Here is a 27,659-nt window from a genome sequence, read left to right on the forward strand (position 1 = left end):
GTAAAAAACCCGGCAATCTTCTCAAAGGTAACTTTCTTTAAAGGCTCATTCTCGGTTTTGTTATTGGTGGGGTGCAATTGTGATTTAATGTTCTGGTGTTTTAATCTTTGTAAACTCGTGACCAGCTTGTGGCATAGTGTTGTGAAGTTGTAAGTTAAAGTTGTTTTTATCTTATAGCCTATAAAGTTATTTATAGGCCATAAAGACATTTGTACCTTGTTTTGTTTTTTGTTTTTTAATAACTGGCAGAGAATGTGTCAGTCAGCCATTTAGCCAGCAGCCTGCGCTTGTGCACACTGACAAATACCTTGATGAATTTTGGGAGACAAAACATAATTTTGTCTGCTGATGTGCTGTCCATGGTGTTGAAAGGTGTGCTCAGAAGGTGTGCTAAGTGCTGAAATAATTGTCCCCCAATCCACCTAAATGCATACATGTGTGTGTGCATGAACGTGTGGTATACTTAACAGTCCTGGTTTAGGGGGTTGAAAATATGGTCACCCTATCAAAACAGACACCTTTTGCAGATACAATGGAAATCAAATATTGTTGGAAAAGTTCTTCCCAACACTGTTGCAGAAGTTCCCATGAATAAGTTGCTTTGCTTTCACCCCTCTGTCCAGTTCATCCCAAACCAGCTCGATGATTGTGCTGGCCATCTCATGATTTGAAGCCTCTTGTTCTTTTCTTCTAAGGTAGTTGTGACACCCTGGAGGTTTCTTTTGGCTCATTAACTTGCTGTATGAAGAACTCCTGACTAGGTGTAGACCAGATGGTATTGCATGGCTCTGCAAAATGCTGCAGTAGCCCTTTCCAGTCACTCTGTGTAAGTCCCCAACTCTGGATCCAGCAAAAGAGCCCCAGACCATCAGGCTTCCCTCTCCATGCTTTCATACACACAGAGGGTTTGTAAGTAATCAACTAAAGTTGGGACACTTGTTGGAATTGTTTGCATCAACTTCCAGAGTTTAATTTATGCCATTGCTGCAAAAGCAATGGGTTGTTAGCCCAGTACTTGATCCCTGAAATTTCATTACCCACAATCTTTCTTTTGGAAACCTAAATGGCAGTTTACCACTTATCTTTGTAGCATTTAAGGTTACACATTGGACTTGAACTGCTTAAATTTCAACAAAAACTGGAAAAATGTGTGTTTTAAAACTTTTGACCTGTAGTGTAAGTGCATTTTCCAAAATTATTACTGTATTCCTTCAACTATCACATGTTTATGTACAGTGATGGTTAGATACTAGGGTTAGCTAGTGACTGTAGCAGGATGACTTCGGTACTGTAAGTAAAACTAAATCCAGCAGCATCTCATTGTCTTTATTAGAAGATAGAGTTAGTCAGTTGTCAGTGATACTTTTTCAATACAACGGTCAGAAAAACACACACACACACACACACACACACACACACACACAGAAACTATGTCTATTGAATTTTGCTGTGAAAGCAAACTTATAAAAAAATCATCTGATGGCTGCCACTGATTGTGTCACAACTAGTCATCTGTTGTCCATATTAGTTAGGCTATTTTAATGACGTGGAAGACAGCAGAACTTCCAAACATTTCCTCTTGGGGGCAGCGCCACAGTTTGTAGTCATTTCTTGCTCCATGCTGATTCAGCAGTAAAATGTGGAACTTATGTGATGGCTACATCTGTAGTTAAAACAGCGTGAAAGCCTCAGTACTTCCCCCTGAAGCCTCCAAGGCTGGACCAGCTCCCAGCGAGGAGGAACCCTGTAGAGTCAGCACCGTAACTCAGACAACAACTGGCACACAGGCAGTGCCGGCCCTTTGTCGGGCTTCTATCTGGCATGTGTGAGTTAGACTTCAGTGGTTAAAATAAAAACAAAAACAACAGCAACACATGGTTGAATCATTTTCAAAGCTGTGACTCCACATCAAAACCTTGTCCAACAGAACGTGACAGTAATGTGAAATACAGAAAGCACGCACATGACAGAAAATTAAGATGAATCTTAAATGACAATAGGATAGTGTGCACTTTCTGCATTCTTGGTAGATAAGAGATTCCCTTTGAGTAAACATCCACTTTACACCTCTTGTGTGTATGATAATCTAAAGTTCTGGCTGTCCAATAAGATCTTTACAAGGCAGTTCAATCAGTTTTTATCCTCTTAACATTTTAATATGGCAGCGCTTTTTAGATCTTTCTCTCTTCTCACACACACATATGTGCATACATAGAGCTTCAGAGATTTCCCGTATTGTTTGATGGGAAATAAAGATAGAGATGAAGAGGGGAAAGGCAGGAGGTCGAGGACATGAGTACATCTCATCTTGGAGAACGCTCCAGAGACGCTCTATCAAAGCCACTTTCCTTCCGCCCATAAATACCAGCTCAATAAATAATATACCCCCTGCCACACTGATCACAGATCTGCTCAACACATGAGAGGCATGATCATCACTTCAAGGAAAACTCAATGGCCAATACAAAATGTACCATGAAAGTGTAATTACACAGCCTTTTGTTTTACTGCAACACAGCAGGCCTGATAGTGAAAATAAGAGAAATGTCCATCAAAACCTGCCATTCAAGTCTGTCTTGATGAAATCTTTAAAAAGTAAAAAATGCAGCAAGTGCTGATGTTTCTCTCATCAAGTTGACAGAATAAAGTATGCACTGACATTCAAATATTTCATCATGAAGCTGCATTAATTGTTTTTGATCTTTTTGGGGCAGCAGAACAAACGCTGTCCTTTCAGCTGTGGTTGTCACCAGTTCCTGAAGGAATTATTTGGCTCTTTAGCTGTTAAATGTTCCACAGTGTTCACCAGGTAGTAGTTTTAAAAAACAGCTGCCTGTTGCAGCTATAAAGATGAGGTTGATGAGAGCAGCGAAAGTGAACCAAACCTGTAAAGTTGCAGGCCACAAAAACCAAAACAATGAGCTGAAAGATGCTGAATCAAGTGAACTCCTCCACATTGTATATAGTCATTTAATCCATTGTTAATATAAAAAAGCATAATTAGTACAGCTTTAAAAAAAAATTCTAATCCCTCAAATATCAAGACTCTGTAGTGGTTAGATGGCTGTTTCACAGACAGAGATACTTATAATTTATTTACTGTGGTGTTATTTTGTGATGTTTTACATGATATGTCATTTTAAGGTGATCACTTTATTAGACATAATAGATATCAGTGATAATATGTGGACAAATCCATCACATCACAGTTTAAAATAAACATCTTTAATACTCAAAAATTCTAATGATGTTGTGATTTTTATGTGAATGTGCAGGTCAGGTCAGGGCTGCTGGTTAAGTGTTGTGCTCAGAGGCACACTGGCAGTGAGTCATCTCAAGTACTGTGAAACCATGTTGGTGGAAGTCATTCTGCTTTGATTTCTGTATTTGTGGCCAAATACAAAAATTGTGGGTCAAGTTAGGATGATGATGATGACAAGTGCATTGATTAGACCTTTTACTGCGGTACAGTTGATTGGGGATTTTTTTTTTTTTAAACACAAACATAAGGGGCTTTTGTGGGTAAGGACCAGCAACTGGACAATTTCCAGTGGACTGTTAATTTTGTGAAAATGAAATGTAGAGATTATAAAATCCTGTTTTTAAAGATGGACTGTGTAGTGTGATAGCAAGAATTCATGAGTGCCCAAACCATTTTTCCCTAGGATTATAGTCTAGTATTTTGACAGAAGTAGATTTAAGTGTGAAATGAATCACATATAGCTTTGTACCTCAGAGCTGTGGACAAGTATTAGATTTCTACTTTTACCTTCCGATGTCTAACTTTTTATGACCTTTATTTATTCTTTTTATTTGTTTAAACTTTATTCAACTATAGGAGATCTGAACAGATGTTTCAAGAGTGTCCTGGCACCTGAATACTGTTTTTCTTTTTACTAAATGTATTCACATGTGAAAGCTCACCAGTGCAACCACAGTCTTCTGCTTAGTGTCTCCACTAAACCCACCTCACTCATGGGCATCTCCAGTAATTGTTGGAGGGGATGGAGGATGAGAGATTTTGCGATTTTCCCCCTGTGTGGGCAGGGAAAAGGGGATTCCTAAATAGATCTTCACCAGGAAGCCACAGGCCTTAAATAGCCTGTTGGAGGATTACTGCAGGATCTCCACAGAGCCTGGCTGACAGAGAAATATGGCTTTTAACACATCCATGCGTCTTTTATCAGCCATGGCCTAAGACGGGCATTTGGTCCTTTTTTCCTGTTCTCTTCTCTTTCTATCCCTTTTTTTTTTGGAAGAAGAGAAGGGAGGTGAGGAGAGGCGGAGGGCAGTGTTCTTTCTTTCCATCAGAGATGCAGAGCTGAGGACTTCTGCCAGCGAGCAGAGCTTTGAAAGTGAAACGTAAGAATGGCAGATCACAGAGGCCAAAGAAAAATGATATTCTCCTCGTTACGACTCCCCCGGCCAGGGCCTTTGTTGTGGGGGCTTCTGCTTTTAACTGGAAACAGGTCCGGGCGCCTCCTGTGTTTCTGCAGTGTCCCGTACACACACAAACACACACACACACACACACACACATACGCACACACGTATGCACACATATGTACATATGTTTGGGTGTACAGTGCGTTCGGATACACTCGCACATGTACATGCACATTCAAACTCTCAATCATTTCTCCATCCCCTAAAGCCTGGTGACAGCTTATTAAACCTGATGCCACGTGCAAAGCCGCGCTCTCTGCAGGAACTTTGCCTTCACCTGTCAGTGGAGACACCGGAAGGCCAGGTGGGGGCGTCCTACTATAGATGGCAGGTGGAAAACAAGGGCCACGTTGCAGGTAGGATAACGGAATGCAGCGCAGAAGGAGAGGAGCCTACAACATCCCTCCTGTACATATAAATCTGTCAACACCATCCTGTTCTCGCTTTCTATCTCCTCCTGAGAAGTATTTCACAACCTGAGATCTGAGTCCATCTGACATGGTCACTGTAGTGTTTCTAGTGAGATTTGTTATCAGATATTTATTTTTTTTATTTTTTCAGAGAAGGGTGTGGTAAAATTCAGAAGAGAAAAAGACATAAGCACTAACCTGCTGCGCCTCTGGTCTTGGGTCTTTCAATTCCAAATTACTTTGTTTTTTTGCACCATTTTGTTTTGAAATGTGTCACCCAACCTAGAATGACAATAAAAGATGAAATGCTAAAAATGAAGTAAACCAAGAGTTAAGTGCCATTTATCTAACATGTCAAGTGGCTCACAGAAACAACGTCTTCTGGGGACGACGTGGCAAAGTGGTTCTCTCTGTCTCATTTTCACCCCTGGAGCTGCTGGTTACCACAGCGAGTTGTACTGCTGGCGCTAGAGCAGACTTTTATAGCTGAGACTGAGCATGTATTCCTGGTTTGGATGTTTTCCCACTCTGCAAAGTATGAAAATCACAGAACAAGAGATTTTGTCTCACAATGAAACTTAAAATGTTATTTTTATCTTGTTATGCCAATGAAGTGTGACAATTCCACTTAATTTCAGTACAATTTTACCCATTTACCCAAAGGTTTTTTCTTTAGTAAAGTAAGATTGCTGTTCTCTCTCACTGTGCTGGATTAAATTACCTCTTAAGATGGATACTTTTTGATTTTTTGCAGTGTCAACACACCGTTTAAATGAAACACCCCAGAGCCGAGACAAGTAGCACAACATCTCACTTCATCCGACTGTTCCTTCTCCCACCAACACACACACACACAAACTCAAAATAAACTCAAACTGCTTTTCATTTGCTATCTGATATGGCTTATTTTGGGGGATTTAATGCTTTGTTGAATCAAACAGAAAATGTGTAAAACTAATGTGGCGCCACTTTTGATTTGGTAAATATGCTTCCTGGTTCCATATTTTGGGCAGGGGGAGACCATCAGGCTTCAGAGGCACTGCCAAAGCCTGTGGCGAGGTGGGCGTAGCTTTAGCATGTGAACACTCATCTTTTTAGAATTAAAAGAGGAGTTGATTGACAACTTTTAGCGATGGCCGGAGGAGAGATTCAGAGACTTCATTTTGACTGATACACACACGCATGCATACACACAGAAAAACACGTGTGCACATGCATACCCTCTCTGAGCCAACTGGTCCTCAGAGAAGCCCACAATTTGTCCAGATTTCATCAAAGTAGGAAAATGAGAGTTTAGCATACTGTCTGTAATACATAAAGAATCCTTAGTGCCCTCTAGCAAACCATTCAATCACAGGCCCAGATATGACCAAAACAGTTGTAGCCTCTTCATTGTGAAACACAGTTACTTTGAGTCTTGAGCCCCAATACCTTTGACCTCTTTAATGCTAACTCGAAAGTCTGCTATTGTCCCTCATTGGTTTCATATTGGCGATGACACAGTCAGTCAGTAAAGTGATTCCCATGCCTCTCGCCTCCGCCTCGTTCCACATCTGCTGCATATCATTAAATGGAAAAATCCAGTAAAAATATTTACTTCCCGCTCGGCTCTTTGAGCTAAATATACTTTTCCAGTTGTCTTTGGATTGATTGGGCTTTGAGAAAGGGTGATGGTCTGTCTTTGCAGCTGTCACAAATCAGGTGTCTGATTTTCATCAGTTGTGTCTGTCCTGTGACAGATTAGTGTTGCACATCAGTTTGTCAAAGGCATGAACCAGCGAGGAGATTGATGCCTTCTGCTGTTTACCTCCAGACACACACACACAGACTTGAGTATATCATTTTGAAAATGTTAACAATCATTGTTCATTTTAATATATAACATGGCACCTTAACTCCTTTTCACTATTCTTTCTAACTCCTACATGTTGGAGTTCTTATTACAACCTCACTTTCTGCAGAGAATAATGCATTATACTGTAGCTTTCACTATTTCCCCAAATCCTCAAATGAGTCTCCTAAATGAAGCATGTTATTCCTCCATCATGTCTGTAATGGAGAGGATGCATGTGGGTGAAATGTTTTCTTCTTTCCTCTGAATTAATTCAGCATAATGTGTTTCCAAAGTAGCCTAATGCTGTGTGCAAGTCCACAAGGAACAGATTATGCTAAGTGTATTCACAGCTGCAATATTTATTTGGTTTTGCTTTTACATCAACAAATAATTAGTTGCAGTGTTACAGTACTAGAGTGTGGGTTTTTAATAGATGTGCAAAGCACTCTACTGGAACTAATACTCCCAAAGTGATGGCAGTTCGGAAAGAAAGTGTATTACTAATAAGATAAACACAATTAAAATTAAATAATCTTTCAATTCAAACCACATACTTGGGTTGGAAGGATATCTTAGGCTTGCCAAAAGATTCAACTGATATCAACATTTAAATTAAAAGTATCGGATTTTAGCAATTTTAATGAAGATAGCTTACGGATTGCTCAATTTATAATTTTACTGATTCATTTCAGTGTTTCAAATATTTTAAGTGTCCCATTAGGGTTTATAAAAACGTATTCCACCCTGACAGGGATTTAGAAAAAAAACAGAGGGAAACACTGACTTCATCTTGTTATTCTTTAAAAAAGATGTTGAACATCAGCAAAATATTGGCAATCAGTAGTTTAATTTGGGTGCTGGTGTTGGTGTTGACCTTCAAAAACCCATATCTGTTGAGCCCAACTCTACTAAATGTGCTATAAAACTTTTCTGGAAAGCTACCTGGCAGGTTTAAAACTTGCTTTTAAAGACTTCAACACGCTATTGTACATTTTATTTTACTTTTCACCATAAATGTATTTGTGCTCTAATACTGCACTTTCTAAAGCATCATAGGTCTTCCATCTAGATAACACTAATCCTGTCACATCAACCACTAAACCAAACCCAGTGCAGTCTTCTGAAACAAACCAGACCCTGAAAGATTGACAGTTCCCTTACCTTTGCTCTAGATTACGAAATAAAAATAAAGTGGAGGTTTCGCCCGTTAAATCCCAGATGACTTTGTTCTCTGAGGTAGACAGTAAAAATCTGAGACTTTTGTATCAGGGTTGAATCTCTGGTAGTCACAGGATTTAAACTGAAAACAAAGAGCCCAGTCAGAGCAACCCACTTATCCAGCATGTGCAAGAGTGTAGGTATTATTTGTGTGTGTATGCATGTTGCCATGGGTGTATACACATATACTGTATGTCCACCCACAAATGTGTCTACCTGCCTGTTTCTATTCAACATCATCCAGTTCTCAGCAAAGAGAAATGGGGGTCAGAGACTCCACATAACCAGCAGATGTAGACAAGAACAACCAATTTAAATATTGGCAATATTATCTCCTCTTACGTCCCTCAATCATGTATACTGACTAAATTAAAAAAGAGGCAGGAATGAGTACAGAGTTTGGTTTGACTCTAATAGGTTATTGCACTGTGATTTGCATAATTTGTAAGAAGGGAATGGGGAATGCTGGAGAGAGCTGATTAGAGAAAATGTCACAGTGGATTCACATTTCACCAGCAACTGATTGGACATGAAGCTTTCCAAATGAGCCTTGAGGACACATGAAAAGTCTTCAGATGATGAGCAGGAAAGAGAGGAAAATGCGGGAGAAAGAAAAGAAAGCGATGAAGAGGGCAAGCTGGGGAGCGTTGTTATCCCGTTCATATTTCATAGAGGCATTAAATCAAAGCTTGCTGGATTTCCAATGATCAGAAAGAATCATTCCAGAGTATTTATTACATATTATGAAGTAGAAGAGCTGTACACCATGAGTTTTATGAGTTTTTTATGTGTTTTTTTTTCTTTTCATAAAGTCTTTGTGTCCCCAGGGCAAGTTCAAGTATTCACCCCAGTAAAAGGGTTCACACAGCAAGTTTCAAGCGGGTCGAGCTTTGCCCCAAACACTTCAAAAGATCTCTTTTTTATTATGGAACATTATTTCCTTTTGGAGAAAATAAGTGATTATTCTGCGAGAGAGTTTTGCTGAAAGAAAGAGAGAAACAGAATGACAACAGCACACGCACTAACAGTCTCTGAATCTGACAGTCGCGGCCGCTGGCAGGCTCGTTTCTCATCTGTGCCCACACTGCAAACACCCCCAAACCAAGTCACCAGTCACGTTACTTTCAACATTGATTTAATGTGTTATCTGTCACTCTGCACTGCCAACAGAAAGTAGGAAATCTTCTGATTTGCACAGTACAACCAAAGAAAGTCACAATATAAACTGTGTGGTGGTGGTGGGGAAGAAAAGAACAACTGCTACATCTCAAATATGCACATAATCTCCTTCTGATGCTACTGGCTGCTCTGAATGTTTTATAAAGATTTATGTCAGCCTTAAGATCTACGAACCAAAAGTGATCATGCTGAGTTTAGTTTAGTTTAACCTCAGCTGCATTCCTACTCACACCTATTGTATTACATTTACTGTTCATGTTTTATCACCTATCATAAAGTACAACCTCTCACAGGCATAATCTGAACTGGAGATTTCTTACTACTGAAAATAAAAATATCCAAGAAACTCTTGTTGAGGAGGAAAACAAAAGCTTGTTTTTACATTTGTCTACCATCAAAGTCATTTTAAACTGTCATTAAATTGGCTCTCTTATTAAAAACGTGACCAAATGCTGACCAGATCTGGTCCTCATCAGGACTCTAAGTACTTTCATATCAGCTGCACGGCAGATACACTGTACACTTACATTTTTGTAGGCTGATATTTTCATAACAATAAATCTCCACTGCTTGTTTAAAAATTAATTTTAAAGAGTTCCTTGTCTTACAATTTTTAGAAGTTGTTTGGAAAAATCCAGCACTGAGATCCATTTCACTTTTCCTTCTAAAATATTTTGTTAGGTTTGTTCAGTTATTTTCTTTAAGTGACCTAAAGGTCAAATTTATTATCCCCCTTAAAAAAAGACACCTGGACACGTGGAGACACTAAAGAAGTGCTAGTTTGAAGCAGAAGAAAGCTGACTAAATGTGTTCAAAGTTTTTCCCGCTTTCCTCCATAAAGAAAGCATTTTGTGGCAGTGAGCTGTTCAGTACAACCAGCTGTGGCTGTGGTGGACAGCTACGAGGTGTCGCAGACACACGCATACACTTTCCCTCAGGACATTTCTGGATGTTCTGATGCAGCATTTAGACTGACATTAGATGACAAACTAGATATCACTCATTGTTAATAAGAGATGACAGTAAACTGTAACAACAGAGAGGGCAACATGTAACTACTGTCTTGACTTTTGACGTCTCTTGCCACAGATTCTAATCTAGATAGTGGACCAGTCACAGCCCTGCTCCTCTTTATTAAACTGCAGCTAAACACTTTGATGATGTGCAGGATATGAGATGCGAATCTTAATTTCATTTTGTGATTTCCCAAAGAAGATGCCAGATAATTGGCATGATGCCACTTAATGGGTTGATGGGTAGAGCAGTAAAGACCCCCTTGTAGCAGATTTAGAGCTGCAACGATTAATTGATGAATCAATTAGTGGATCAACAGAAAATTAATTGGCAACTATTTTGATAATCGATTAAACATCTCTGTTATTTTTCAAGCAAAACTGCCCAATATTTTGTACTTCCAGCTTCTCAAATGAATTAAAAACCTAAGGTTTTGGACTGTTAGTCAGATAAAACAAGCTAATTGAAGACATCTCCATGGCCACTAAGAAATTATGAATTCCATCTTTAAACATTTCTAAACTATTAATCAATTAAGTAAGTAAGAAGTAAGAAAATAATCATCAGTTGCAGCTCTATGCAGATTCATCCTTTATCCATCACAGTGAATAAAACAAAACTAACTAACTAATGCAGAAACCAGTCAAATTTAAGCAACTAAAATAAATTTAGTCAGTCAGGTCAGGGTTAAGAGTCTGGCTAAAGCTGGATTTATACTTGACACAAGGAGTTAACGGCAGTCCTGCTGTAGATGCCTGGAGCACAGGTTTTGATTTATAGTTCATCGATTTCACCCACTGATAGCACCTCTCCAACACTAGATGGATGTACAGTATTGTACATGATCAGGCCATTTATCACAAAAAAGCTAAAGTTAAGCGAGGCGGAATTGGTGTTTATGTGCTGCATGAAAAACCTACGTGAACGTTAATGTATTAATGCACCCACAGAGGAGTTCACAATCGTCAGTCACAATCGAGTTTTCATAGCTTCAAGCGAGCTTCAGCGAGGAATGAATTACTCACATAAGGAATGACATGCACCTCCCTCATGTGGGGAAAAAAACGAGTACACATAATACTTTCACACAACACCAGCGCCTGTTGGTAGATGTGAGCAAATCAGCCGCTGCCTGCGTGTATGGATTGAATCATAAGAGTCTGAAATGGCGTGACTGCGAACTGTGAGTTATGCTCAGATCTCTCCCAGACATCAAATGCTTTGGACATCCATCACTCAGCCTCTACATGACATTTACAGCCACTGATGTGTTCACTCCTTTGCCTTTGCTTTGGCACTTCGCACAATGGCTTCCACTGACACTCAGATATACAACAGCTACACACTGCAGAAGATGCAATTAGAGAGCAAACTACTCCAAAAAAGACACAAAAGAAACTAAATTAACTACAAAAATTACTAAATTAGCTACAAATTAAATTATAATACTTGCTGAAAAAAGTTGACATTTTTTAAAATATTCTCAACTAAAACAGCTTAAACTACACAATTTTTAAATTACAATATAAAATAGTGTTAATATTTCAGGGGATTTGTACATTTACAGGTTTTATTCTGGATAAAATACCAGCATCAACAATGTTGTATGAGTTATGAGGTGAAAAAAGCCTTTCATCTTTACATGATCAATTACATCCTGCTTTCGTCAGTGTGGCTCTTTGAAGCCTTTGATACTAACTGCAATATTTAAGAGGAATTGTAATGTGGATTGTTCTGTCTATGAGAGACAGTTAATCTCACAAAAATGTAAATAAAGGGAAACATTTAAAAAGTATTGACTTAACAATTATAAGGTTTATTCTTACTTTAGGAAAATTCTGAGTTCCAAAGTTCAAAGCATCTTTTGAGTTAATTAAAATTTATTTTCTTAAAATCTGGTTTGATAATGTTTCACATTGTTTCCTATTCAAATGAACATTCAGAAAACAATGAAAACTGCATTGACGAAATTGCAGTTATTAACTCTTAATTGTAGTTATTAACCTGTTTATGTTTGACAATTACACTAAATATTCCCTGTGGAAAACATTTGACTATTTTGAAAAAACTACACCACACAGGCAGATTATTAAACCCTCATTTAATGGATTTATGTGACCAACTCAGTCAGGTAATTGAAATTGTTCTATACTTTTAATCAAGTATTGTTCTTTTCAAGAATAATTTATCAAGTATAGTCAGTTTCATTTCTATTGCCCAAAATCACACATTTGTCACAGGACAATCTGTAACATACAGTACAACACCATCTACCCTCAGTTCGGATAATAAAGGGTCTATAGACAGAAGGGTCTTATTCTAGGCCCATTTTATCTGTCTATTATCTTAATGGGGCCTGTTGCTTTTATTGCTTTTTGTCTTGTTTAATCATTAAACTGTTTATTGCTCCTTTGTCCTTATTGTGTGGGAAAACAGTAAACCTGCAGAAAACACATTTTAGCTGAATTCAACCCACAGCAGGTAATCACATTGCTTTTAACATTACTTTGCTGTTTTTCCACCAAATAAATACATATATGAATAAATATCTGCAGTTTATGTATAAATATCTTTCTCTGGCCTGTGTGTAAAATCGCTCAAACAATGATGGACAGCCAGCACATGTTAGGCATGAATCTGCGACCCGTGTCCATGGACTCGGCTGTATTTAGTCTGATAATAAACCTGGGAGAGACAGAGGTGGAGGAGCTCGGAGCCTTGCCAGGGCATGATAACACCTTGACAATTCAACACACATGTGCTGCGGCGTGCTGGGCCGCAGCCTCGGGGCAGAGCCTCTACCAGCATGTGGAAGAGGTTTTCCACTCAGCTGAACGTCCAGAACCTCCAATACGGCGGCCCCAGAGCCAGATCTAACTCCATGGTGTTAGGCATCGAGGCCAGCTGTGGATTAACACAATTTGCACCTCCTCTCGGTGCAGGTAACACCCACACCTCCTCGTGGAGGTCCAACTCTTCAGATTTAGCCTTTGGCTCCACCTTCACAGCCTTTGTGCTGAAGCAAAAATAAAACACAAATTCAGACACACACACACAGAAAGACAGACAGCTCTCAAGAAGCCAGGTTTTGTTACTGAAGATATTACATTTACAAAGAGTAAATTCAATTCCGAAGCCGTAATGAAATAAGAGCGAGAGAATCTAATTTAACATCTGCTGTTTTAAAATGCTTCAACAACTTCTTGGGGCGTTTTGTTTCGTTGGCGGTGAGCTGAGACACTGTGGCATTCATACCATTTTCTCTCACATCCTGCCATCGATCCATCACTTACAGGAGGGGACCCTAACATAACAGGCTCATGATATCAAAGGTTGGGACATCTGTGTTTTATATGTAAGGACCTTCAAAACACCTGTCAAAGTCCACACTCCGTTTGACAAGTTTGACATTTCCAGAGAGAGCCCTGGTACCTCCTAGGGGTTTTGTTTGGTTTTCCGGCCTTTGTCTTGTATGTTTGATCAGTTTTGGATCAAGTCTATTACTTTAAGACTCCCTAATACGGTCATCTGTGAGTGACAACCCAAAATATAAATGTGGGGCCTTATAGTAACAAGGCTCTAAGGAGCACTACAGTTTATTCAACTTTTTTATTTACTTGTGAAGTGAAGATTAAGTATTAAGAAGGAAAGAAAGTCATTCATTTAACTGGGGTACAACAAAAACACAAACAGATAGACACTGATTGACCAGAGTAGGCAAACTCATGGAGACACATAAGCAAATACATTCAGAAATATTCAACAGAGGTTTAACAGAGGTTATGTATTGCAGTGAGGGAAGGAGAGAAGGGGGGGGAAATTGAAAGAGGAAGGATGGAAGGGACATAGGAGGAAAGGACAGAATGAAGGAAAGAAGGAGTAGAATAATAGAGGAGAATAGAAGGGATATGAAGCAAGGGAAGGAAGGAAAACGGACCAAATGAGGGAAGTCAGTAAGGAAGGAAAGAGGATGGAAAGGAGGGAGGAGAGTAGTTTAGGAAGGAAGAAAGGAGAGAAGGAAAACAGGAGGTGTTTGTTGCTCCTAGAAACAATTGACCTGAGTGAGCTTTTGGTGTTTTTTGGCACAAAGAGAGGCCATGGCCCAGAGTGCTGACAGAGAGGCATAGCTGGTGTTGAGCCACTGTGGGTGGAGCATCACACTGTGAAGGGGGAGACGTGTGCAGTGGGGGAAGGGGGAGGTAGGACGTGGGGGGGTAGGACGTAGTTTGGGGGCTGGACTGCCCTCTGACACGACCCTGTCACATGAGAAGGGAACCAACACCTACTACAGGCCTGTCAAACAGCCCAGGTTAAGGTAAGAGACTGATTTCATCCACCTCTGAAACTATATTTATGTACTCTTATTGGATTCTACTTTACTGTGTTCAGCTTGTACCTAAATGTAGACACCAAGTGGTTTTACAGCGGGGGGAATTTAAAACAGCAAGGTGTCAGGATGTGTTTATTTGCTGGTGATGAGCGGTAGTCTGAAATGTCAGCAGGCCTATATGACAAATACAAATACTGTGTAACAGAAGATGGTTAAATCTTCACCTTGTTAAGCAATACACACTAAATACCAAATACCAGGTATTTACTAGAAATTCACCTGGACAATGTGCTCTCAGCAGCCATTCAGTGAGTTTAAATGCCTGACACCTTTCACAGCCTACACAGGACAGAGGCTCACATTCATCGCACACATCCAGCCACCCTGAAAACCTTCAGTAAAAAATAAAAATAATATCCTGGTTAAAAGATGATAAATTTAGCAGTGCTTGGCAGAGGTAAAATAAATATATATATATATATTTAATATTTTGCATAAAAGTGAGAGGTTTTACATTAAAAGTGAGAGCCAAAAACAGCTTTTCTGCTATTTTAAATATATATAAGTACAAACAACCAAACCAAATTAAACTATATATATAAAGTTGTTATTTTGCAGTAAAATTATTTTTCAAGTACTTTCATGGGCTGTTTTTTACAAGTATTCCTTTAAAAAATCTTAAAAATGAAAACTGGGGTTTTAAATGGCACCACAAATATATTCTAATTTAATCTTACAAAGCTGACATAAATCAGGAAGCAGGTTTACACAGTTATGTGTGTCATATGTCATGTGTTTACAACACTAAGAGGTGTGACATCAGAGGTCATTTATAGTTATGCTATAGAGACACTACAGAGAGTGTGTAGAGCGCAGCACTGACACACACACACACACGCGTCAAATGAAAGTCTGTGTTTATCTGCTTCACAGATGTTGAATGAAGCTTTAAGAATGAACTTTCATTCAGTATTGCACTGCCCTCAAGTGTTCATAGCTGAAAGCCTATACTACAGGATCTATAGTAGGAAGGTTTTACATGGAGACTGTATGTGTGTATGTACAGTACTACATTAGTATGTTTTTTTTAAAGAAACATGCTACAATCGCTGCTTTATCTAAGCTTTATTGGTGGTTTCCAGGATAAAACAATAAATACTTAAATTATTGTGGGTCTATTATTACTATTAGTTGTAGTAGTTGTAACTGTAATAATACTAGTTTCTGCAGCAGTCAAAGTTTACATAATAATACTTTTTTTGTTTAGTTTAGTTGACATTGTAAGCAGGCAGATACAAAATAACACGCATACCATATGAAACAATAACATCCAACACTAATATCTATTGTGGTCTTTGACATCAAGAGAGTAAAGATGATGTAATAAAATATATATGGAATTTTATGGTATAATATAATAGTGATAGTTGTTTCAGTAGTATCGGTTGCAGTATTAGCAGTTGTGATGGTTATTTAAATATTAATGAACTGGAAGTAGTACTATTGCTTGTGTAATTGATTCAAATTATGTATTTAGTTGTATAACACTGCTGCATGCCACCTGTTTGCCTTGGCCAACAGGTGGCATGCTGCTGTGTAAAATTCCCCCTGCAGGGATAAACAAAGTTGTAATGAACTGATTTGAATTGGAGTGAATTGAAAAGCAGTACAATAGCAGCTTCAGTGTAGTAGTAGTAGTAGTAGTAGTAGTAGTAGTAGTAGTAGTAGTAGTATCAGTGTTGTCAGCAGTAGTAATATTAACCTCTGTGCTTTCTGTTTGGTTGACTGATCTGGTTTGTTCACAGGTTATGAATCAGTCAGCAGAGAGGAAGACCAACTGAGCAAAAATGAACATTTGTAATCGGTGAGTAAACTGTATGGAGGTAAAACACAACAGAAGACATAATACACTGTCTGAATGCTCAGAGAGAACATACTGAAAGCTTTTATAAAATCTTCTCCCAATAGGATGTATTGCTTTAATTATCTAATATTAATCATGTAATATATATTATTGTAAGATCTGCAGTGACCCCCACATACACTAACATGGGAGGGAAATGTTTTCTTTATAGACAGAAAGTTTTCATAACCCTGAAATTAAAGAATATAACGCTTCAAAATATAATGTTCATAAGCCCATAAACATTAGATTCTTGGCAAATAATGTGTTTATCATTATCACTTATTATCACTTCAGTTTAAGGTTTTACTAATTTATTCTCCTCAAGGTCACTTGTACACGAGTACATTTTTTTTACTGCTGTATTTACAGCGAACACACCACACACAGCACAAACAACAGCACAAGTGGCAGAAAGCAAACCTGTACTGTCTCTTATTGTTGTGAAGCAACTGTTCCAGGCGCAGGGCCCATTGCAGTGTTTGTTGTTTTTCTAGTCTCTATTGCCATTCAACAAGAATAAGGTGCTGCCACAGCAAGTACAGTTTGCCCTAACACTCCAGCTTTTGTTTTTTTTAGGATAACATTTAGGTAAAAATAGCACTACAGCTGTAATATCCATCTGGGTCATTGCAATGCATAAATGCCTCTCTAGTTAATTTAAGACAGGGCAGCAGCTAATAATTGTTTTCACTGGCAATCAGTTTTTATTTCAAAAAAAAAATGTAAAATGTGTATCACAGGGTCTGAAGGCCAAAGGTGAGGTCTCCAGATTGCCTGCATACAGTAATGTAACAGTAAAAACTCTCATAAGGCTGCACTCAACAGATTTTTAGAATTTTTTGATTGTTAAATTACTTAAATATTGATCCCTTCCAAAAATGTTTTGTCAGTTAATTTTCTGTCAGTTAATTAATTCAGTATTTGAGCTCTACAACCTGCAGGCAACTGCACATCTAACAAACTGTGGAACTGCTGCTTTAGTTGTTACCAGTAGACTTCTGTCCATATTGATCAATGAGCTCAAAATGTTCATTTATTTTCAGTTGGTTAGTATGGCTGATATATGTAGTTGTATGTGTTATTGTTGTTGTTTTAGGACTAGAAAAGGAGGGTCCATCCACACCAATCTGTAATTAAATCAGCATGATAATTATGGTCACCTGTGTTAGGCCCAACAGCTGTGCTCACTAATGACAAAGTGAAAAAATCCTTTTCTAACCCCAACCCACCATTTCTATGGGTTTTCATTTGGACTACGTTCACACTGGAAAAGTTAAAAATTAGGGCCTACTTAAACACACTAAATTAACTTGACTTTTTCATTGTGCTGTGTTGGCTCCATTACATTAATTGTCCCAGTAAACCAGTAAACCATGTCAGCGAGTGAGCATACACAATGCCAGAGAGCTGCAACTGGCTCACCTAAATGTAAAGCAGCCATAATTAATATTAAGTGATTACACCTGTGCTTTTGCTGCTTTGACAAGCCAAAATGTCTGCCATGAAAAGGGTCTATTGTTCTTAAGGAATTCTTATCTACTCAAAGATGGATTAAAAAGTAGAATTAATTATGGACTGATGGATAGCCTCAGGAACATCTCAGAAAACAAACAAATAAGGTATTTAATCAGGAAAATATTGATTTACTCTATATTCATCTCAACACCTCATGTTGATAGTAGCTTTCCAAAGTCACAGGAGAGTTTTGTGCCATTTCCTGTAAGTACAAAATGGTAAAGGACATTATATTTCTTGTCCTCTTCTAACTGTTAAAAGAAAATTAGTAGTGCATATAGTGTTAGTGTGTGCAGTTGTGTGTATTTGGGTTATACAGTGCCTTGAAATTGAATATGTGAGATATTTTCAACATGGCAAGTTGAACTCCTTGGCATTCATTTGATGCATAAAGTGGCAACCCATTGTTGCTGGGCAACATCAAAAAATGGTAAAATGTGTGGTTGATTTTGTATGTCAACACCATGTTTAGAAGAGCCTCCTAAGAAAAATGACACTATAGGTCGTAATGTCAGTCACCAAAAATGACCTATAGTTACATTTGAGTGATATCATGCAGTGGCTGTAGTAATTATGACGGAGAAGTGATGCAGTTCAGATGACATCTTGGATATGGTGGGTTGAGTGGCTGCTTAGATCCTAACTTGCAAAAAGTGGACTTTACTGCAGGAGACAACTGTTCACTTCCTGATTCCAACCGTGAGTCAGAACAGTTTTTTAAAAGACGAACTTCAATTGCCGTGGTGTTTACCATTGCCATGACAACAGAGGTTGCCGAACTTTAACACCATGTTTCAAGTGATCATTTAATTCAAACCATAATCTTTCCCTAACCTTAACCAAGTGGACTTTGTGCCTAAACCTAACCAGACTTTAACCACAGCTCTGCCACATCATAAACATCATTATTCTTTAACAGTGATTTGTAACAGTTTTGGAAAGCACAGCCAAATGACCTTGTCCTGCTGTTTACTGTCAATAGAGGCGCAGGATTAGAAAACGCTTCTGTGGGTCGCTCTGGAGTACATGGTCCAATGACTTGTGGTCATTTAATTTGGAGGACTTGTTGGTTTAGAAACTAAAACAGTAGAGCCAATAACAAAAAAGTCTGACAATAATGTAAAAATAACTTTATTCCAATAAACTCAGAGAAAATCTTGCATAAACGCAGAGAAAGTCGTGCATGTTGCAACAGAGGTCGGTCGCAAGAGCACCTTACTTGAAGGCACTAACATGTAGCCTTCTAGATATGGCAGATTTTTTTTCAGAGTTTGAGAACCCTGCAGCTCAGTTGGACAGGTCCAGTTCAATGCAGTTTATAGTGCATTTTAACAGTCATTTGACATGTCGCCCTGTCCTTCCATATTTTAGTTATATGCTACTTAGGCCTATGTGAACTTTTAACAGTCTAAAAGACGTCAAATGAATGCAAACAGTTCTATTATATTATATTATGTTATATTATATTATATATGGCTTTCCTTTCTGGTTCTGCTGCATCATTTACAAAAAAAATAATAATGATAATAATAATATTAATATATATAATAATATATAATGAGATATATATATATATATATATATATATATTTTTTTTTTTTTATTTTTTTTTTTTTTTTTTTTTTTTTTTTTTTTTTTTTTTTTTACTAATACCTACTGTATTCAGGTATTTCTATGTAATGCTAATTTATGCCTCTACTATACTTAACTACATATCACAGGGAAATTGTACTTTCATCTCAACAAGTGATTTCTTCACTTGAAAAATGTATATAAAATATGATACATTGATATATATCATACTCAATGGTATATCAAGTAGTTGGAATTAATTCATTCTGATTTGACCAGCTACAACTTTTATTAAAATTGCAATGTATTTAAGTAGAATTTTGCATGCGGGACTTGTATTTGTAATGTAGTATTTTGACACTGAGGTATTACAAGGTTTTCTTCAATCAGGAATACCTGAAGACTGAGTACTTCTTCCAGGTCTAGGTAGCCTTGACTAGATATTCTCCAGGCATTGTGTGTGAGCAGCTGTTTCAGGGTCTGCATAAGACAATCTGTGGTTAATGATTAACTTTTTATTTATTCTTCAATCAGCATGAAATCATAGTTTTGTAAGAGCTTATAAAAATTCATTATTTTAAATTGTTACAAATGTGACATCAGTGTGCAGTGCATGTATGTGCTAGCATGTAGGCATGTATACGGCACATGTTCTACTGTACGTACCATCTGGACCACAGAGCACTGTGTCAGACGCCTCTTGTCCTCACTATAGTTGGAGTCACCATCAGCACATTTCCAGCTTGTGTAAACACAATAAGAGCAGGGGTCGCACTCAGGTCACATACACTGTCAGTGGCTTTCATAGTAGCTCTATGAAAGTTTGATTCTAACTGACACAAAAGCAAAGCTGTGGATGCAAGGATCGTCACAGACACAAGGATTTCAACCTTTAAAACAAAATAGAAAAACTAAAAGTAAAACGGTCATTTTAGTTGCTCAGATGTCAAAGTGCAGAAGCTTGACTGGTGAGTTGTTGACAGTGTGCTTTGCACTACATTTGCTGATATGAGAGGAGTTTCAGTTTGCACAGCGATGTTGCAACTTCAGTCCTCCATGGAGACTGTCATGTGAGAACAAGGGGTTTTGTTTATGAAAAATCAGTCATTTGTGGTAAGTCTTGAAGCTGTAACTTCTTGCATGTAAATGTAGTTTTTCACTCTGAACGTGAAGTGCCTGTTTGCTGTTGGTGCCTGCAGCTGTTTGTCTCACATGCAAAGAAACAAATCCTGTTTCCAGATGACACTGGGTAAAATATGAGAGCTGACTGGTTGTGGTAAACACTGGAAATAAGTGACCAATTATGTTTAACAAAGTCAGAAGTATCCAATATTGGGTAAAGCGATGCTTTAAATACTGGACATTTATGTACTGTTGATATGTGCATATGTTGAAATGCTTTATCTTGAAATATGTCGTTCTGATTATCAGTATGTCAGTTAGTACTGATAGGTGATTATGATATCAGTAAGCTAACTGATGAGTTCTGTTCCCACACAGAGAGGGAGGTCGCTGTGCAGAGATGGCTATGGTATGCCTGACAGACTTTGAGGAGTATGCTAAGGAACATCTGTCAAAGGCAACCTGGGATTATTATGCAGCCGGAGCAGATGAATGCTGCACCAGGGATGACAATCTACTGGCTTATAAAAGGTACAGTACGAAAAATAAAGTTAAAGCAATTTAAGCATGTCAATAGTAAAGTGTGACAGTACTCATCTACAAACAGCACAAAGTAAACAATATTTTCATGACATTTATGACCACAGACATGCAGTTATTGTTCAACATGTAGTGACACAGCACAGTGTAAATCAGCCTTAACTCAGATCCGCATGTTGATGTACCAACAAAAACAGTTAATGTTAAACAGCAGATCATTTGAGGACACAGACTGAAGGCCATAAATTTCGGCTTTTTTGGACTTTGGACAGCTGTAACTGATGTCTGTATACAGTATGTCTGGTTGTGATGCCCTTAATCACTAACAGGAGGTTACATTTTTACCCACATTTTTATTTAACACATCACTGCTGAAGCTGTACTGTTCTTCCAACCCCCTGTAGTGAATAAGGAACTGTTTCCAAATATGCATTACTAATGGGTCAAGAATATCAGGTCATGTTTTTTTTTTCCTCTTGTGTCTCCTCATGCATTCCTCTCAGCTCTCCTAATGTCTCCATAAAGACTGTTAAACTGCTTTTCCTCTCTATAAAGACACAGTTCATATATGTTTTTGCTGCAATAAGCTTGTTACTAGGGCTTTGTTTGCTGATGTGTTTGGTGTCAGGTTAGAATGTTTTCCCAGTAGTAATAAAGGTTGGGCTGGTTCGGGGAAAAATCATTTTAAGTCACAGTTTTGGGAAAACAATGACAATGACAAATCAATGTTCATCAGCATTTACAGATATATGACTTGTTAAGTGTTGTATTTTATCATTTCTTCTCTTAATAGAACGGTTTTATCTGACAATCAAGCATGTTCCGATTTTACAATGCACTGTTAACAGATTGGTTTGGTTTCATGGTTAGGTTCAGAGTAATTTTTTTTCCCTCTACATTAGGGAAATAAAGCAAGAAATAACACTGTAAATAAAGTATACCTGTGAAAGTATTAAAGGAATATTTCCACATTTTGGGATATACACTTTTTCACTTTCTTGCCACAAGCTATATGAGAGGATTGATACCACAGTAAATATTGTCATGGAAAAATGGATTTCACAGAGAGGAACTTCTTTTAGAGTTTTTTAATCACTTGTGCACAGGAGGGACAGTCAGTCTCTATGTAGACTAATGGACATGAGCAGAACCGAGCACTTCTATTTTATAATGTCACACCCAGATCTGCAATTAAGAATAGCACAAAAGAAGTTGTGTTAAATGCCATAGGGAGAGTGTCGTATGTTGTCATGAGACATATCACATGGGGCTTGTGGTTCCGCCTGCTTGTGCCTCCACCAAAGCAACTCTTCTCTATAGCCTGATTGTCTCAGACACCAATCATGTGAGACTTCCACTGCCAAGTAAAAGGTCAAAACACACAGTTCACATATTCAAATCAAAACAACAATACATAAAGAGTACAATCAAATACATAAAAAGTCAAATATGTAAGAGGTCAAATTCCCATCCCAATATGAAGCTACCACCAGCAACCAGTTAGCTTAGCTTAGCATAAAGGCAAGAAACGGGGGGGGGGGGAAGCTAGTCTGGCCCTGTGACTAAATCCACCTACCAGCATCTCTGATTGAAGCTTACTCGCTTCCTTGTCTTGGTGTCACCATGAGGTTTCAAGGAAACCAACAGAAACTCAAGGAAGTCACTGCACCCGGAAAAGAAATAGTCCTGCACATAAAACCCCATAACACCACAGCATGTCTTTTTTTACACGCCAGTCTTTATGTGGATTAAACAAATATAACATGACATGTTAATAAGTAAGCTTTGGAGGTACTGGTGGGTGGATTTTGTTATATTTGGATAGAGCCAGGCTAGCTGTTTCCCCCTGTTTCCAGTGTTTATGCTAAGCATAGCTAAGGGGCTGCTGGCTCCAGCTTCATATTTATCGGACAGATATAACAGTGGTATCAATCTGCTCATCTTTGTTCTCATCTAACTGTGGACAAATTCCTATATCTTATTTTAAGATCTATTAGTTTATACATAATTTTTTCAGGTGAAAATAAATTATGCAAATCTTTAAAACTGTTAAATTGCATTTTGTCAGTTGTAATTGGCCAAATCTATCTGTGTGAACATCCTCAGGCAAACTGACCCCCACCCCCACATCTGATATGAATGTTTACATATTAATACTGTATTTACTTCACATTCAGAATCCGTCTGAGACCTCGTATCCTGCGGGATGTGTCAGTAAGCGACACTCGGACCACAGTGCAGGGGACAGAAATCAGCTTTCCAGTTGGCATCGCGCCTACTGCCTTTCACTGTCTGGCCTGGCATGAAGGAGAGATGGCCACAGCTCGGGGTGAGGACTGTGTTTGTGTGCTTGTGTGTGCAAGTGTACGTGGGTCAGTGAGTGGTGTCACTGCATTTCAGTAAAGCTACTACTAACAAACATATTATACTTCTGAATTGGAATGACTTTCTGTCAATTTAAATGCTTTGTTGCAAGACTGAAGATTTTCGTGTTTAAATTTGAACCTGCTTAAAACCAGTTACCTTTCCACCAGTGAGCTGACAATAACCACAGTAATCATTTATCACCTTCCACCACACAGCCACAGAGGCACTAAACACCTGCTACATCACCAGCACCTACTCCACCTGCTCAGTGGAGGAAATTGTGGCAGCAGCACCAAATGGCTACCGCTGGTTCCAGCTGTACGTGTACCGGGACAGGAAGCTGTCGGAACATATTGTGCACCGTGTAGAGGCCCTTGGCTACAAGGCCCTGGTCCTCACCGTCGATGTCCCCTACACCGGAAAGCGCCGCAACGACATCCGCAACCAGTTCAAGCTGCCGCCACACCTCAAGGTCAAGAACTTTGATGGTGTCTTCCAGGTAACAGTACGTGTTTTCAACATATTTTTAAAAATTCATCATTTATTATGTTACATCAGATGTCTTGTTTATAATTTTATGTATATTTCCCTGGCTTATTAGATTTCTAGTCTTTACTTCAGTAGTCCAGAGTACATTTGTATATCAAGCACTTAAAGCAGTTGTACATGTATTATGTGCACTTTAAGCCGGAGGCCGCCGGCCCAGAGGAGTACGGGATCCCAGCCAACACCTTGGACCCATCCATTAGCTGGAAGGACGTGTACTGGCTGCAGACCATCACCCGTCTGCCTATTATTATCAAGGGCATCCTGACCAAGGAGGATGCTGAGCTGGCCGTGGAGCATGGCGTCCAGGGCATCATTGTATCAAACCATGGGGGGAGACAGCTGGATGGAGGCCCAGCTTCGGTACTTATTGACCATATCTGTCATAAAAAACATTTTGTTTCTTGTGTCATGTTTATAGAATGGGATGCAAGGGTATGCAATAGCAATGGCACAGTAAGTTATAGCAGTTGTAAATGTCGAAGTAATGTTAGTAGTTGTGGTAATAGAATAAAATGTACTAGTAGTTATTAATACAGATGTGGTGTAGCAGCCAAATCAGTAGCAGCAGCAGTGGTCCAGTGGTGGTAATGGTAGTAGAAGTATTGTACTAAGAGCAGTACGCCAAGTATCAGTAACATTACTGCACAGTAGTAGCAGTAGCTGTCCCCTACAAGTAGTAACTGTAGTAGCAGGAGTAGTACAAGTTGTCATAGTATTAGAAGCAACAAAATCAATACTTGTAAAATTAAAGGTATAATTCAACATTTTGAGAGATGTTCATATTTGCTTTCTTGCCGAGAGTTAGATGAGAAATACAAAAGCTGATCTAAAACTGACACTTTGCAGGTTTATACAGGGTTATGTGCAGGACTACTTCTTGGCTTGGAACAGTGATTTCCTGAAGTATTGTCGTCATTGTGAGATTGCCAGGCAACCAGCAGAGACACCAGGAAGTCACTGCTCCCGGCCAAGAAATAGTCTGGCATATAACTGTAAAAACCTTTATTTTTACCATTTTTTTTAGGCTAACTGTTTCCCTCTGTTTCCAGCCTTTTTGCTAAGCTAAGCTAACCATCTCCTGGCTGAAGCTTTATACTTAATCGGCATATATGAGAGTGGTCATGATTTTCTCATCTAACTCTCATCAAGATGGCAAATAAAGTATATTTCTCAAACTGTCAAACTATTTAATATTAGCAGTAATGCTTGTAGTAACATTAGCGTGGTTTTTAGGTAGCCACTATTTTCCACTAAAGACGTTAGTGAACAGAAAACAAGTCGTTTGTTAACATCAGTGATTTCGTAACCCTCTTTCAAAATACAAGTGTGAAATGTTGCTTAGCCTGTGGTAACATACATGGTTCAACTCGGGGTGAAGTGCAGTATAATTCACATCCACACTTATCAGACTGTGCACTGTTGCTATAAAGTATATTGGCTTTGTTATGTCTCCATCTCTAACTAACAGATTGACGCACTGTCAGAGATTGTGGACACAGTGCAGGGCAGGATCGAGGTCTACCTGGATGGCGGAATCAGGACAGGAAGTGATGTACTGAAAGCGCTGGCCTTGGGAGCCAAGTGTGTGTTCATTGGCCGTCCAGCAGTGTGGGGCCTTGCATACAAGGTACAAAAGCAATGTGTGTGTGTGTGTGTGTGGAGGGGGGGCGTTATTATTACTGACCAACTGTCTTGACATGTTTTCTCTCCTGTTCAGCTTCTGACCCTCATTCATCAGCTCCTAATACAAAGTGTTCTTGGCAGCTAAAGTTTTGCCTTGAAAGTTATTTCAAGTTATAGTTATTCCACCAAGGCCATTCCTCAAAGAATGGCCTTGGTGGAAGGTTTACATGGTTTTAACTGTTGTTGACTTAAATAGTTTAGTTAGCGTTTGTAATTTGTAGAGATACTATACCGTCTGAAAGCATTGATATCAATAAAGTCAATATTTTGATGCAGTGAATCTTTCCTGAAAGAGCAAAAATCATGTGTGATGTAGAATCAGAGTTTACTAAAACAAAGTCTGTATTTCAGTCCCTCCAGGAAATCACAATTGCAATAATTTAACCAATCTCCACAATATTTGCAGGAGACTTGCAATTTTGCAAAATTCCTGAAATTTCTCTGCATTAAAGGTGCTGCTGGGAAGATTTTGACATCAATATATCATTGTAAATTTAATTTCCATATCTTGTGGTGCTAATGCAATGAAAGACATTTTCAGCGAGTCCATCAATATCCTCTATTTTGTATTGATATTGTGTGCAACCGGGTCAGATTCTCAGGAGTTCTGCTGAAGGCATTACAGCACAAAGTAAGCCTTTCCAAACAAAACTTGATTTATCAACAAAAATAAATCTTCATTTACAGTTAGCAAGGCTCTTCAACCTCTCCTCTCATTATCAAAACAAACCCCATGCTGGTTGACCGCAAAGCAGGAAGTGAATTAGGCTGCCAATCATTGCACTCTCTGCATCAGTCTAATAAAACAACCAAAGTGACACTTCATCGCATCGTGTATTCAGATGAAATTACACAATAAGAAAGCACTTTTTTTCCCTTTACTTGCAGTTTTTGCCCATTCCCGCACTTTTACTGTAAAAAAATCACAAAACTTTGGAAATTGCATCACAATTTTTGAGACAAGCTGCTGCAAAATCAAGCCACAATCACAAAAAAACTGCAAAATCCTGGAGGGACTGATATTTGTCTTTGGCAGTGAAATATTAAATAAATGACATGAAATATTTTATGTAAGACGTATCTTTTAAAACTACAGCCGTTGTGTATTGATATTTCAGATTGTATTTGGTCTCTGATAGTGATTACTGGTCCTGTGTGATCTTTCAGGGTGAAGAGGGAGTGAGGGAAGTACTGCAAATCTTAAATGATGAGTTCCGTCTGTCCATGGCTTTATCAGGTGAGTCACAGAAGTTAGGTCAAGTCACTGAAACTGGATATAGACCACAATGTGACCATGCTAATATATCTGTGCCAAAATAAGTACATGTATATTCTTCTGTATGTCTACTGAAACAACAATCACGTCATCCAGGTTGCCGGAACGTGGCTGAAATCAACAGGAACCTCATCCAATTCTCTAAACTCTAACGTACCAGCAGAGGGCAGCACTGAGGAAGATAATGGCATCCACTGAACAGGACTCACCACTGAACCAAAACCACTGTGTTGACAAAGAGCTTGAGACTCCATCATGGGGAAAAAAATGAAAGATGTTCGATGATGTCAGAACAGAGCTCATTTCTTTATCATGTCAGGAGAACACCATACATGCACTCATATTAAAAGCTTCCATAATTTGGAAATGGCATCCAAAATGTATTCATGCAAGAGTGTACGAGTGAGAGAGTGTCTTGGGAAAGCTAAGGCAGCAGATTTAGCAAGTCAGTGATGATTTTTGCTTTTGGACTGGAAGGGATGGAGACACTTTTCATGAAACTAACAAACTTCTCTTGGTTTTATTGTAATGAATGCAACAGATAATGACATACCGTACACCACAGTTTGAGATGCTACCAGTGCTTGTGGTTAATAAATGCCTGTTGAGGTGATGAAGAACTGTTATTTCATTCTGGATCTATTATTAGCAGGCGATAACATTCTGTCTTAATGCAGGTACAGTATTATCAATAGTCT

General features: G+C 38.6%; 1 protein-coding gene across 2 annotated transcripts; it reads left to right on the top strand.

The window, feature by feature from the left end:
* The first annotated feature begins 17,799 nt into the window (after positions 1–17,799).
* On the top strand, positions 17,800–27,587 carry hao2 (hydroxyacid oxidase 2 (long chain)). 2 transcript variants are annotated; one of them, XM_042426497.1, is made up of 8 exons: positions 17,800–17,956; positions 20,925–21,077; positions 23,264–23,415; positions 23,669–23,952; positions 24,141–24,362; positions 25,471–25,629; positions 26,853–26,922; positions 27,058–27,587. In XM_042426497.1, exons 1-8 carry the CDS (start codon positions 17,916–17,918, stop codon positions 27,111–27,113), a joined length of 1,137 nt encoding a protein of 378 aa, XP_042282431.1. In that variant the 5' UTR covers positions 17,800–17,915; the 3' UTR covers positions 27,114–27,587. The 2 variants fall into 2 exon arrangements, with proteins under 2 accessions (XP_042282431.1, XP_042282430.1); XM_042426496.1 differs by having other exon boundaries at positions 17,801–17,956; positions 23,669–23,958.
* The last annotated feature ends 72 nt before the right edge of the window (positions 27,588–27,659 follow it).

This window comes from Thunnus maccoyii, chromosome 11, assembly GCF_910596095.1.
Source record: "Thunnus maccoyii chromosome 11, fThuMac1.1, whole genome shotgun sequence".
NCBI lineage: Eukaryota > Metazoa > Chordata > Actinopteri > Scombriformes > Scombridae > Thunnus > Thunnus maccoyii.

Bases quoted from the DNA above. Each gene is read 5' to 3' on its own strand.
- hao2 (XM_042426496.1), top strand. From the start codon at position 17,916: ATGGATAGCCTCAGGAACATCTCAGAAAACAAACAAATAAG. The intron at 23,416-23,668 runs GTGAGGACTGTG...TCCACCACACAG, and splicing joins AGAGATGGCCACAGCTCGGG to CCACAGAGGCACTAAACACC. The intron at 24,363-25,470 runs GTACTTATTGAC...TCTAACTAACAG, and splicing joins TGGATGGAGGCCCAGCTTCG to ATTGACGCACTGTCAGAGAT.